The sequence below is a fragment of the Cydia pomonella genome, chromosome 19 (genome assembly GCF_033807575.1).
Source record: "Cydia pomonella isolate Wapato2018A chromosome 19, ilCydPomo1, whole genome shotgun sequence".
Lineage (NCBI taxonomy): Eukaryota > Metazoa > Arthropoda > Insecta > Lepidoptera > Tortricidae > Cydia > Cydia pomonella.
Genome location: NC_084721.1, coordinates 13,477,831 through 13,492,367, shown reverse-complemented (window position 1 = coordinate 13,492,367; position 14,537 = coordinate 13,477,831). Strand labels below are relative to the sequence as shown.

General features: G+C 38.9%; 1 protein-coding gene across 3 annotated transcripts in view; it reads left to right on the top strand.

The window, feature by feature from the left end:
- The window catches only part of LOC133528234 (serine/threonine-protein phosphatase 2A 56 kDa regulatory subunit gamma isoform-like), an 86,554-nt gene extending 72,931 nt beyond the window's left edge, over nucleotides 1-13,623 (top strand). For all 3 annotated transcript variants that reach the window (XM_061865518.1, XM_061865519.1, XM_061865517.1), the window contains 7 exons: nucleotides 662-779; nucleotides 1,739-1,851; nucleotides 2,928-3,090; nucleotides 4,453-4,682; nucleotides 5,526-5,691; nucleotides 6,530-6,687; nucleotides 7,839-13,623. In XM_061865518.1, coding sequence (XP_061721502.1) covers nucleotides 662-779; nucleotides 1,739-1,851; nucleotides 2,928-3,090; nucleotides 4,453-4,682; nucleotides 5,526-5,691; nucleotides 6,530-6,682 — 943 coding nt within the window. In that variant the 3' untranslated portion in view covers nucleotides 6,683-6,687; nucleotides 7,839-13,623. The remainder of the gene's footprint in view (nucleotides 1-661; nucleotides 780-1,738; nucleotides 1,852-2,927; nucleotides 3,091-4,452; nucleotides 4,683-5,525; nucleotides 5,692-6,529; nucleotides 6,688-7,838) is intronic.
- Nucleotides 13,624-14,537: the final 914 nt, after the last annotated feature.

The following is a 14,537-nucleotide window of genomic DNA, read 5'->3' as shown; positions in this document are numbered from 1 at the left end:
ACGGCTTTTCTTTTAGAATCATAGTAGGTATTCCACAAATACGCACGAAGCGTTTTGCTTCAACATTTCTTATGCGAACTGCCAAGGAGTGGAATGCCCTGCCCGAGTCTGTGTTTCCGCATGAGTACAATCTGGGTCTCTTCAAGGCTAGGGTAAATAGGTATCTCATAGGTAAGCGTGCTCCACCGTAGACCGCATCATCACTTACCATCAGGTGAGATCGTGGTCAAACGCTTGCCTATCGTTATAAAAAAAAAAAAAAACAGAAAGTCAAGCAAGTCATACACTTGTATGTGAGATCACCTATTCAGACTTTTGAATTATTAAGATAAGATAAGATATCATTTATTGCATAATTATAGGTGTACAGGTTATAAAAGATATTTTGGTAAAGCCCGACCAGAAATATATGATCATTGTCAAGAGGGCGCTGTTATTCTCATGTAACAGTTCAGTTTAGTATGAAAAATTTAGTTCCAATGAAATTCCGCAATATGGCGCGTGATCATATATTTCTGATCAAGCTTTAGTATCGCTATAATTTGCCTGTCAGGCGTACAATATAATTTTACTTAAATCTAGATGAACTATTTACAATGTAGTTACAATGTTAGTATTTGCCATATTATTTTCCATATTCAGTAACTATTTTTTGTTTCAGGTTTATATACGAGACGGAGCACCATAATGGAATAGCCGAATTACTGGAGATCCTCGGCTCCATCATCAACGGCTTCGCGTTGCCGTTGAAGGAGGAACACAAGATGTTCCTCCTTAGGGTGAGTGCTTATGTCTATGGAGATAGAGTCGATTGTACAACAAAGCTGAATCTTAAACGCTCTGCTGTTGGAGGCGTTGCTCAGCATACTCTACGTATATGTGGATAGAGTCGATTTTACATCAATGCGGAGGTATACGAGACGGAGCATCATAACAGAATAACCGAATTACTGGAGATCTTCAGCTCTTATCATCAACGGTTTCGTACTGCCGTTAAAAGAGGAACACAAGATGTTCTTACTCAGGGTAAGTGCTTATGTCTATGGGTATAGAGTCTACTTTATAACAAAACTGAATCTCTAATCGCTCTGCGGTTGGAGGCGTTGCTCAGTATGAGTGTACTTTATGTCTATGAGGATAGAGTCGAGTTTACAACAAAGCTAAAAGCTTTAATCGTCCTACCTACCACCACCACTTCACCACTTAGATAGCTGTCAGTCCTAAACTATGCTATGTTTCTCCAGAAACTTCCTGCCTCGCACAGCTAAACCTGTTGCCTGCAGTTTCCGGACCGATACCTTTACACAAAAGAGCAAACCTTCAAGAAAAGAGCGTACTCCCACCTCAAAGATCGCCAACGCACTTACCACTACTCTGGTTTTGCAGGTGTCCATGGGCGACGCTAATAGAGTCAGACCACGATAAGTCTGCAACGATTTTAATAGCACACGCAGTGCAAGTGTTATTATAAACGTCAAACTTCTATGAAATTATGACGTACAAATAACACTTGCACTAGTGGGCTATCAAAATCGTTGTAGATTTGTCTTGGTCTGACTATATATTAAAAAAATCGTGGAGATGCACCTTATTTACATGAGGATGGAGTCGATTCTACAACAAAACTGCTCTGCTTGATTTTCAACTTTCATTTGCCTTTGCAAACCTAATTTACCCCCGTCTGTCCGGGGTATGCTCATCATGGTGACAAAATATTAATAAAACCGTTTGTGTACAGGTGCTGCTGCCTCTACACAAGGCGAAGTCTCTGTCCGTGTACCACCCCCAGCTAGCTTACTGCGTAGTTCAATTCCTGGAGAAGGACCCCTCGTTAACACAACCCGTAGTTAGGTGAGTTTGTGTACATCGTGTTTTTATGGAATTCCGTTTAAGGTTGATGAAATATAAAGTGAGCCGATGTCTCGAACAAGTTTGAACAAGATCGGCTTACTTTATATTTTGTCAACTTTACTTCGAGGTATGGTATAAATGTACGTTTAGGGAACTAAATGGCATAGTTAATTTTCAACTTTTTTTTGGTATTTTTTTATAATTTTTAATTTATAAAAAAGTGTTTAACAGCAGCAATATAGCGTGTTTCTATAACGGGAATTATAATTTAACTGAACCGAATAATTGAAAACTATGACATATCAATGTCATTTCTTACATGGAGCGCCCGCGATAGTACTAGTAGCAAATGTATAAACTCGTACTTAATACTATAAGACTGCTACTAACTAACTACTACTACGACTAAGACTAAGTCTACTTTATTAATTTGTCTATAAAATTGTTTATGTTATTTCCAATAAACATCTCAATAAATACGTACTTATATAATAATAAAAAATACTAGTAAATATGTTAACAGGCCCTAAGGCCTTATCAGATAAAAATAAATTACTCTGAAACCGAGTTAATTAGAATATATGTGTTTTTGAGAATATATGTGCTGTGATTTGCCTAGGAATGCACCCTTTAAATTATCAAAAAAAAAAACACGGTACATATTTATTACTAAAAATGCTTGCGAACGTACATGATAGCTGTAATGCGTCTGCGAGGGTTTTGAAATTAAATAGAAAGTACTTAAGCTTTAGTGAAGTGGTTCTATGTGACAGGTATCGGCCACAACTTGATGTCACGCACACAACATATTATATTGTTGACATGACAATGACAGTTTTGGTTTTTAAGTTAGTGTTCTTCCGCATCGACAGCTAGGTAAACTTCAAGATTGACCTAGAACCTAGATGTTTCAAGAATTTTGGCTTAAACATCGTTCATTTACTATTTTGTTTGCTATAAGTTCTATGTGTACAATCATTTATCTGGGCTCGCCTGCCGAAACTATGACATTTAGCCGGAAATTTAAACCTATTTGGTATTCGCAAACGATATTATATACTAACTATTTATAACAGGGCGTTATTAAAATACTGGCCAAAGACGCACTCACCCAAGGAGGTGATGTTCCTAAACGAGATGGAGGAGATCCTCGACGTGATCGAGCCCGCGGAGTTCCAAAAAATCATGGACCCTCTCTTCAGGCAGCTGGCTAAGTGCGTCTCCAGTCCACACTTCCAAGTAAGTAGTTATATGTTTTTTTGTTGTCGTTAACTATACCCATCTTATATGCGTCCTGACCACTCACGGAGAGACGGTACTTTTCGGTCGAAATAAAACCATATCATCGAGCAATATAGGTATGCAAGAGACTAGAGAAAGCATCAAATCCAAGAACTGTGTATCAACTTAAAAAGTCCTATAGGTAGGACCTTGAGCCAGAGGAAATTAATGTACGATTCCCACCAAACGGTCGGAGTCGGAGCGCATTTCACATTTGTATGGCAGCAAACCGGTCGGCTGCTCGCGAACGCGGATGGCTCCGGACGGATTTCATCATAATCATAATCATAATTATAATCTTTATTGTTTGTGAGAAATGGGTTACATTGCCGGTAATTACTATTGTAACAATTTTACATGGACTCACCAAGACTCTACCTTTACAGGTGTACAAACAAACATTTCCTTAAAACGAAGCATTAATACACTAATAAATCACAATATAAACTCTTACTATTAATAAAAATCATGCAATAACAAAAATGAAATAAAAAAAAAAATCGCTTCTGCCATTCATTGCAAATATTGCTCCGGCGCGGCGCGACTCCAGCCGGTCGGTGGGAATCGTATATAACATATAATAATCATTCAGCCTATATACGCCCACTGCTGGGCACAGTCCTCTCATGCGCGAGAGGGCTTGGGCTATAGTCCCCACGCTAGCCAAATGCGGATTGGGGACTTCACATACACCTTTGAATTTCTTCGCAAATTTATGCAGGTTTCCTCACGATGTTTTCCTTTACCGAAAAGCTAGTGGTAAATATCAAATAATATTTCGTACATATCCAGGATTTGAACCCGCGACCTCCGGGTTGAAAGTCGGATGTCATATCCACTCGGCCACCACCGCTTAAAACAAAGCGTATATAAAACATTCACTTAATAATCTACACACAGCGAATGATTCTAATAGTTCCCTCTGCGTTTACAATAATTATTTTTCTTTTATCATTTAAATCGCATATATTATATTAGATATTATGACTAGGATATATAATGACCGACCTGTCAAAAAGGGACCCGTCTGAAAATCAGCGCTGGGTATATATCTAGCAATAAAGCTGAGACAGGTACCCATTGCCTATACCAAAAAACCAGATAAGTAGTTAAAAATTTAGGAGCTAAATTGTTTGTTGTATGTTATTTTTTTATTTTGTATCTTTGGTAGTTGGGGCAATAAATATTTTTTATCTTTTTTTTATCTTTTTAAATTTGAGGTGTAAAATCTGTACACAAGGTTCCTTTGACTCGTAAGATAGCTTAACTGCAGTCCAGCCGTTTGATGTGAACAGATGATTACCATCTAAACAATTCCAGGTGGCCGAGCGCGCCCTCTACTACTGGAACAACGAGTACATAATGTCCCTGATCTCGGACAACGCCCACCACATCCTGCCCATCATGTTCCCGTCGCTGTACCGGAACACCAAGAGCCACTGGAACAAGACCATCCACGGGCTCGTCTACAACGCGCTCAAGCTGTTCATGGAGATGAACCAGAAGCTCTTCGACGAGTGCACGCAGCAGTACAAGCAGGAGAAACACAAGTGAGTGGAAATGACAACATGTCCAAAAAAAATATGTGTTCAACACCTAGTGAAACGCCGCTATGGAGTCACTGACAAATTCTTAACCGATTCTCGTGAAATTTTGGGACCAGCTTCAGTTTTTGGAAATTTCTTAAAATGCGGAAATCGGCAGTAAAGATTTAAGCGTTAATAGCGTCTATTGTGAGTGAGTTTACTGTGATAACGATTTAACGAACTAAGTATTGTTCACTTTTACATTTTCTAAGCTTAACGCGAGGTCTACAGCTCACAGAGTCGCTAGTCTTTTGTAATTTCATTTCTTTAGGTTTTTTAGGTAACATTTAAATCACTTGGCTGAGTGAACCAATCAATACGCCAATTTGTTATACGTTGAGGGATTTTCTATCGGCCCAGGCGACTAATTAGCTGGCTAACTTAACCAGATGGCTGCGACATATATGGCACGGACATGCTATACTCCCTGTCGTGCGTTAGATGGGTTTCCCGCGCACTGCAACTGATTTCTAGAGCTGTAAACTCATGTTCTCAGGAAACTGAGAATCATGACTGCTTTCGCTATCTCGCGGGTAAGCTCGTGCTGGCTATGCTGCTCGCACCAAAATTACGAACTGAAGCATCTGTTGCAGTCGCTTTAGGGTGGATACTAATTTTGGGACAATTTGTCATGAGTTTAGACCCTATGTGCAGTCTGTGCCTTAACCCTTTGACCACCAAAGAGGCCAACTGACGCGCGCGGCCACAGCCCAATATCAATCTTCGTGCATTCCGAAAAGTTTCACGATGATGCGCCACACACGATAGTCGTGGCGTTGCAAGGGTTAAACCACGCTTTGTTTTCAGAGAGCGCGAGCGCCTCCTGCAGCGGGAGGAGCTGTGGCAGCGCCTGGAGGCGCGCGCGGCCCGCGCGCCGGCGCCGCCGCCCGCGCCGCGCCGCGACGACGGCATCCAGTTCGCCGACGACGCGCCCGACCTCAGCTACTCGAGGATCGAGAGGGAGGCCACCCAGGTGTGGCACATTTATTTATTTATAAACCAGACGGGAATCCATGGGGCTAAATTGTTTGTATCGATAAACTCGACTATCGATGCTAGTTCTATATACTAGTGATCACTCAAGGGTTTGCTTGTAAAAATACGTTTTTATTAAGAGTAAAAATGATAATTAAATAACAACTCAATTTACTCTTCTTCGTTTTTAAGACGAGACAAGACAATTTTATAATAAAGCACCATTTCGAGCGATGGCGCCATAACCTTTAGGTTTTGCCCTGTATTAAGGCGCCACTTTTTGATATTTAACAAATTGAACAATTGTTCAGTGAAAGAACACTATATTAAGACCCAGGTATTGAAACGAATAAAAAGCGTGAATTTAAAACTTAAATTCAGGTGTAAGCTATTCTTGAAGGCGGGGTCGGAATGGAATCAATACTATTTTTTCCGCTAAACAAGAAGAAACGCGCTATTTTCGCCCACATGCCGGCTTTAAATTGCGATCCTAATTAGCGCAACTCTTGCAAGACTGTTTATATATAGGAATAAATAAATCAAAATAAATAAAATATTTGGGGACAATCTTACACAGATCGACCTAGCCCCAAACAAAGCAAAGCTTGTACTGTGGGTACTAGGCGACGATACCTACGTATATAGATAAATACATACTTATATACATAGAAAACAGCCATGACTAAGAAACAAAATATCTGTGTTCTTCACAAAAATAAAAGCCCTTACCGGGATTCGAACCCCCGACCATCGGCTTCATAGGCAGGGTAATGACTCACTAGGTCATCGGTTGTTAATATTTGCCTGCAAATATAGAGTTTCCTTATGTTCGACAGGCTCGCAAGCAAGGTCTAACCGCAGCGAAGCCGGCGCCGCTGCTCCGCAAGAAGTCGGAGCTGCCGGCCGACTCGGGCACCGTGGCCGCGCTCATCCAGCACCAGCGCGCCGACCAGTTCCTCAGCACGCCGCCCGACCCCGACCACTGCTAGCGGACGTGAGTGCCTCCGTGGACTGCGGGCAGGATTTTAACTTTAAAGGACCAACGAGGCCGAAAGGCGCGCTCTACGTAAGGCCCAAAGCCCGAAATGTGCAGCCTGAAGCCGATGGCCGAGATGCCGAAGAGCGACGATCGTGCATCCCTATTATAAAAGCGTTATAAAAATAAAACTGCTTAAGACCGAAACTCAGAAGCAACCCAACAAGTCCCGCTTTCGTGCGACGCTTTGCGTGAAAAAGCAAAAAACCTCATTAACACTATGCGGAGCTCGGCTTTCGGTATCGCTTACACTTGGCCATGATTCCATTCTGAGCTCTGTTTTTCGTCGGCCCTCATGGGTGTCATAGGCAGGGTCACTTCCCACTAGGCCATACCGGTCGTCGGTAGTTAATATTCTGCCTGTAAATATTGAGTTTCCTTATGTTTGACAGGCTCACAAGCAAGGTCTAACCTCAGCGAAGCAGCTCTCCGTCTCTCACAAAAACGCGCCGCGATTGCCTCCTCCGTACCTGTTCGCCCTATAGCCCTATTTTTAAACTTGGGATGCCAATTCATTCTCGCTGCTTCCGTGCAGCTCGGGCTCGGCCTAGTACTGGAAGTTTTCAGAATCGCCGGGTGTTCGGTTTTAAGTGGAGCTCGGCCTTCAACCTCGCTTTTTGACGTGAAACAAATTATACGCTTTTTGTTACTTAGCACAAAAGACAAAAGCGTCACAAAGATCGACCACCCGGTGCCTCGCAAAGGCTTATTAGAAACGTTTATATCCCACAGGAAATAGAATCGATTGGTATCTTGCAATATATTCGTGCACGGAGCTAAACGCTTCAGATTTGTTATTACTCTAATGACTACGATAAAACATTTCTTCATTATGCTATTAAATAATTTATTATTTGGAATATTAAATGTTAAATACTACAATATATATGTTATCTCCTTTCAAAAACGAAATTATACTTATAAACACACAAATAGATGCTATTTATGTATGTATATACTTTAATATACATAGAATTAAAAACACGAAAAACACAGTTACAGGGTAAATTAAATACAACAAAGGCGAACTTATCCCTGTATGGGATCTCTTCCAGTTAACCTTTGAGGAAATGAGTAGAACAGAAGTGATATTGGTAATTTCTTCACAGATTAACAACTACAAAACGGGCACCAGCGCTCCCCAGCCCATCCTCGAAAAAGTGATCACGTGACCGTGGTCACCATGGTGGCGGACAGTGGTCAATGATCAATGGTAGTCGGAACAGTGATCAATAGTCGTCGGAACAGTGACAGCGGCAGGACGCTCTAGTGACTACGCCTTGTGGTATATATTGAAACCGATCGGCGGTAATGAGAAACTATTCTCCTCGCTTCGCTCGTCGTCGTATCTCGGAGAAATATAATGCTGGTAACTACGGATTGGTCTGTATCCAAATATCTATTCAGGAAAATAGACTTGCAGCAAATGTCTATAACCCTGCAAGTACACGGCATAATCAAATCGAGTTTTAGTTCTAAGTAAATACTGTAACACAAAAATCGCTCTAGTACAGTTGAGTTTCACAATCGTCTTACCAACGTTAGAAAAATAATTGTATTAATGTTTAAGATGTTTGTGAACTTGATCGTATTAAGAAAGGGCCCTATATATGAAGATTCGGTAACTGTTCGATTATTTTCGTCCACTGTTATCACCGTGATCGCATTATATTACTGAATTAGTATGAAGAAACGGCAATTTTTAAAAATGTACATGTGTAATGAGTTTTTCGGAACTTATGTGGGTAATTCCACGAGACTGTAACGTCAGTAGCCAATTCTTTCATGTGTTCTTACATTAATTAAGCAAATTTAAGTGTCTGTATATCTGGCGTAGCCCTACAGTCAGATATCTGGATTCTTAAATATGCTTAATTAATGTAAGAAAGCGACTGGTAAATATCATTTGATATTTACCAGTCGCTTTTCGGTGAAGGAAAACATCGTGAAGAAACCGGACTAATCCCAACAAGGCCTAGTTTTACCCTCTGGGTTGGAAGGTCAGATGGCAGTCGCTTTCGTAAAAACTTGTGGCTACGCTAAATCTTGGGATTAGTTGTCAAGCGGACCCCAGGCTCCCACGAGCCGTGGCAGTATGCCGGGACAACGCTAGGAAGAAGAAGATAGGTATGAGGGTCTACCGCGTATTTTTTCGATTTCGTTATCTGTCTCTCTATCGCTCGAATATGCACGAGTGATAGAGAGACAGATAACAAAATTTCGATTCTCGCAACAGACCCGGTACGGTAGGTTAAAAATTCCTACAATATGCATGAGAATGGTTAGGTATCGAATCTACTACTACTTTTATTACTATGCAATCGCCGTAATAAGGTGGACGGAATTTTGTATCGCCAATTTTTTTGCGAAGACAAAAAGTGAAAATATATAATGTGAAAATATCGACAATTTTCCTATAAAGGTGTTTCAATACTATCCGTTGAACACCGCACGTGACAGAAACTCCGCCGAGTTATATAGTTAGTACGCATACTTATATAAAAATGTAGTTCTGTTGATGTTTTTATGTGATCTGTAGGCTTAGCATAGGAGCGCCGCGATAGTATCTCGCGAGACTTCCCTTCCCTCTCTAAATAATACAGTTAGAAAACGTCGGGTAGTCTAGTTGGCGCGCGAGATACTTGTGGGACTCCAGTGCTAAGTCCACTGTGGTACGACAGTTGAACGTTTAACATTAACATAAATATTGTCATATTTATACTTGCCATAGCAAATTGTATTTTGTTTTCATACACATACGACTCATAATAGTGTGGAAAGTAGTTTTGAAAAACGTTCAGCTCTCGGTCCATTTATACCTAAATATGTGATCTAAATGTTGCGAGAATGTGTCTATAGATTTCAATATGAATCACAGAGCGCCAGCAAGCTTGTATTACTTAAATTATTTTTATATTTAAATATATATAAATCACCATTCCATTGAAAACCAACTGGCATTGCGGTATAGTGAAAAAGAGATAAAAACATTCTAATGCATTTGAAGCATATGATATTGATAGTCTATTTTTGACCTTACACTGAAGTACAATAATTGTACGACTCTTAAAATAGATTACCATATCTGTCTGAGTTATGACTACGTACTAAGCGCCAATGTTTTTACCCAACAACGGCAAAACCAACTTTTAGCAGTCTATACATTATATGTGGCTGAGAAATACCTAAGTATATCCTAGCATAGACTGCATTTGAACTGTAGGCTTGGCATGAGTGCACCGCGACAGTACCGCGAGATAGGCGCCGACTACCCATCTGTTACTAACTTTATAAATTAGAAAGGGTCGGACAGTCTATCTCGCGCGAGAGATACTGTCGCGGCGTATTTGTGTTTCGAAACGAACCCTTTGACTGCCTAAGACGGCCACAGGCATACACGGTTACAGTTTAATGTTAACTTCCGTTCATTCCAATAACGTTTACGGTGGAGAGTTATATGTAACGGTGCCATCAGATATATCGGAGCGGCCGGGGTGCTCAAAAATAGCCGAACACGCACTCTAACGCCATGACAATAGAGGCGTGTTCAGATATATTTGAGCACCTTGGCTGCGCCGATCCATCTGATGGCGACTGTAACAGGTGTAACGGGCAAAGGGTTAATCGATCCAAACTGATACGAGGGCGTTTTCTAACAAAAATACTGAAAATCTGATTCTTAATAATCTGGACATTTTGGGCTCATTCTACTCAGAATTGATAGCATTCTCCATCCTACCACTAAAAAATATGTCCCAAAATGTCAGTTCCATTACGTCACGTTTTAGTGTGATTTTTCTTTTACTTGTATGTGCGTGACGTAGTGGACTACAATTTTCATACATTGGGACTTTTTTGCATCAGTATTGAATATGCTAGTGATTCTGAGTTAAAAGAAGCCAAAAACACCAGGATCTCTGAGAATCAGTTCTACAATATTGTGTTTTTAGGAAAAGCTCACGAAAATTATAATTTATAACTAAACCCGCACAGACTTTTGGCCGACTCGCTTCATTCATCTAGCTGTTATAATCATGTTTATATGAAGCCATTGTAATATAGTTCTATTTATTATTTACGAACCAAATATGCATTGACTTATTTTTAACTTTGTAACAAGTTACTAGGTATGTGTTTGTGCTATTTGTTATAATATATCTATATTGTGCAACTCACAAAGGAATACAGTAATAAGTAAAAGAGGAAATTCATTTTCTCGTGCATTTTTTTTTTCATATATGAGTAAGGAGTTGACTTATATCAAAAGAGTGATCATTGTCAGATTTCCTGGGTTAACCCTTTTCCAGGCCGCACCAATCTACACGGTTTTCCCAAAAAATCCAAATATATTCCAATTAACCCAGTTTTGACGATTCATTTGAAGAAAACTAACATTTCCTGAAAGTGTAATCCAATTTGAACATTAAATCGGAATGCTAAAGTTGAAATTCTAATGGCGCGTATGTGGTCGATAAATCGTACTATGCAGGCATAGTTCCAGGGAAAAGGGTTAAGACCTGGTTGAAAAACCATATGTCATACCTGACGATTACTCTTCTACGGTTTTATAATATTGATCAACTACTACACTAAAGTAAGAACAAGCTAAGTTGGCAACGGATTTTGATCCAGTCTGTGAAAATGTTAAGTAAACGTCTTAAATCTAAAATAACACTTGCACTCTCTGAGCTATCAAAACAGCTGCCAACTTATCTTGGTCTGACTCTAACAAATTCCGTAAGTAAAAGTAAAAAATATTAAATTAAGAATCACATGAACCAACCGCCATAAAACCGGTCCCATACTAATGAAGTACGCTCTCCTTTTTAAACGACATGCTTTAAATTCATGAAAGGCATGAATATTACATTTACGTTATTATATTTACGTTACACATATGTCTGATACTAGTGTTAATTGCTAAAAATGGTGAAACAGACAATAGGGTAATGACTACTAGTCAAATCAGTTTCTTTTTCGACGTGTCAAATGGATTTGCCACTATGGAATTAACATGAAGTCCTAGCAAATGACGTCACCCTTCATAGTTCTATACACTTTATAAAATAGAAATTGTGTCTAAAAACACTTCTGTCTACGTTTTTCTATTAAAGTTCTAGTGATTTATTTTATACATGGTGTGAAATAATTTATATTAAATACAGTCAACACCCCTATAGAGATGTTCTAGGTACGAAAACTAGTAGTAGTACTAGCTTTGAACATGCTCTTCAAAAATCTAAATCCACAGCACAGGCTTCGTCAAAAGCGTAGGTACTAAACGGAATCCGCAACAAACTTCGTCCAATCTACATCAGTGATAATCCGCCACAGGCTCCATCAAAAATGTGCAAGATAAAATCCGGAATAAGCGTTGTCCAAAAATCTAACAATACCTACGCCTTCACGTTAGTCCCCGTTCCGTTCCAAAAATACTGGCCACTTTACCGATCTGTACTGCCAGTGATATTTGCTGGACCAGGTATGAAACCAGACGTAGATGTATGTTACATGTTCATGTCAGATTTCATTTTATTTCCGAATGTTTTATATGAGAGCGTAACTTCTAATCTATGGCGTCGGCTAGGTTTGTGTGAAAATTAATTGGAAACAAAACCAAATCTAAGAAGGACCAATACGAGTATCATGTTCACATGGGCTATTGATCAATTAATATTTGTTGAAGGCTCAAACCAGTAGCTTGTTACTTAGAGGGAATCATGCCATAGTTTATGCCTTAACTAATAGATATAACGTAATAGACTAATCTGGTTGACTACACGGCACCCATGTTTCAGAATTTTCTTTAGTTTTAATTAACAATTTACTTCAATCGTCGGGCTATAACGCAAACACACGTAGTTTTCGTGCTTAATTTAACTAAGTGTGCTATTTTTAGTAAATGTATACAGCACTGGTTGCTTGCTACTCTAACTTATAGCTGCGTCTCTTATCCGACGATTGAGGAAAATGTAGAGCCTATCATTAGTTGCGTGCTTGGCGTGCCAAAGGTGACAAATAAGTATCTGTTTCGATTCACTGTTAGACGCCAAAATGATATAAGGTAATTACGGGTAAGTGTAACTAAGGTGTGTGTGTGTGTAACTGGCCTTCACATTAGGGCCGGTTTACACATTGATTAGTGTCGAATAAATGAACTTGCAATAAACACTAATGGATGTGGAAACTGGCCCTAATGTGAAGACCAGTTCTATACTAACCTCGTAGCTACACTTAGCCGTATTGACCTTACTTGAATAGTCTATTTTGAGTGATAAGAGTATAAAAATGTGTTTTCAACCTTATCAAAAGTATGACCCTATAAAAACATTGTTATATATTTTTGAGACGTTGATTGAGACATTTCTATACTTGTTTATAGATAATATGTATCATCAAAATCATGATAAAATATAACATTAACAAGACGATTTGTATAAATGAAAGTGTGTAGGTAGTTTATGAATGTAAAGATTGAGTGAGCACCTCTTTTAAATTATTTATTTTATATTTTTTAATCCAACGTGAATGTCTATATTTGAAATTAACCGAATATAATTAATTATACACCTTACGATTATGGAACTGGTATGTTAAATTGATTGCATTCGTTTTTATTTATTGCCTTATGAATCTAGTGATGTGCCGTGGGAATTTTCTTGGAACAAGGAATATTCCCTTGTGGAAAATTCCTGGGAAATCTCCCCTGTTCCCGGGAACGTTCCCTAAACAGGAGAATCTTGAAAGATTAAGTGAATTACAACTTTAATTAAAGCTAGTTATTTACAAGTAATTGCGTAAACTAGTAATATAAAGCGTAAACTGTAAATGGCTTCCCAACCAAAATTATTTGAAAAGTGGGTTTGCTTAAAACAGTCGCCACTTTGGATTTTTTTTTAAATGCGGCATTACTTTAAGCCCATGAAGTGCCTGGATCCGAAATCTCAACGAAATCAGAGATTATTTAAAAATCTACTCCATTGAAATACAAAAAAAAATTCTTTGATATTGGCAAAAAATGGCCACATTTTTTTATTGGATGTTTCAAAGATAAAGATAATTTATTATTCAAGTAGGCATATTACAATGCGCTTATGCACGTCAAATAAAGCTACATTTTGATAATGCGATGCAAAAGGTTTCATAAAAACCCGTCCAAAATATGAAAATACTCTTATGTTTATAGAGTTTCTTGGTAAAAATCTTACGGAACTCCACTATTCTTACTCCACTTAGGGAATTTTCCTGAGAACGGCACATCACTACTTATGAATTAGTAATGTTTATTTTTATGTACATGTTTAGGATACAAGTTTATGAAAGATGCAAGTGACTTTTGGGGAAAACCTTCGATTTTATTTATTCCTCATCTAACTAAGGATGGTATTCCACCTGTCCAACTTCTTTGTCCAATGTGCATTGCGTCTCACTCTATCATCAAGCAAAATGTGAGATGCAAATACACATTGGACCAAGAAATTGGACAAGTGGAACCTAAGGTAAAACCAAATATACAAACAAGTTTCCAAAAAGACCCGCATATATATGAATGTTAAAGTTCAATATAACTCGCATCGCAAGTACAAATGGTTATAGGCGTAGATTTTTTACATGTGTAGTACAGTAGGTGCCTAAAATTTGATCATTATATTTAGATAGATTTAACAAATTTTGGGACGCGCATCAACACATCACACTGCGAAATATGAAGGCAGAAAACATTGTTCTGAACTGGTGCAAAATACGGAAACGTAACTATAGGTAAAATACACGAATACAAGGGGACTGAATGATGTTCCTCATAAGGA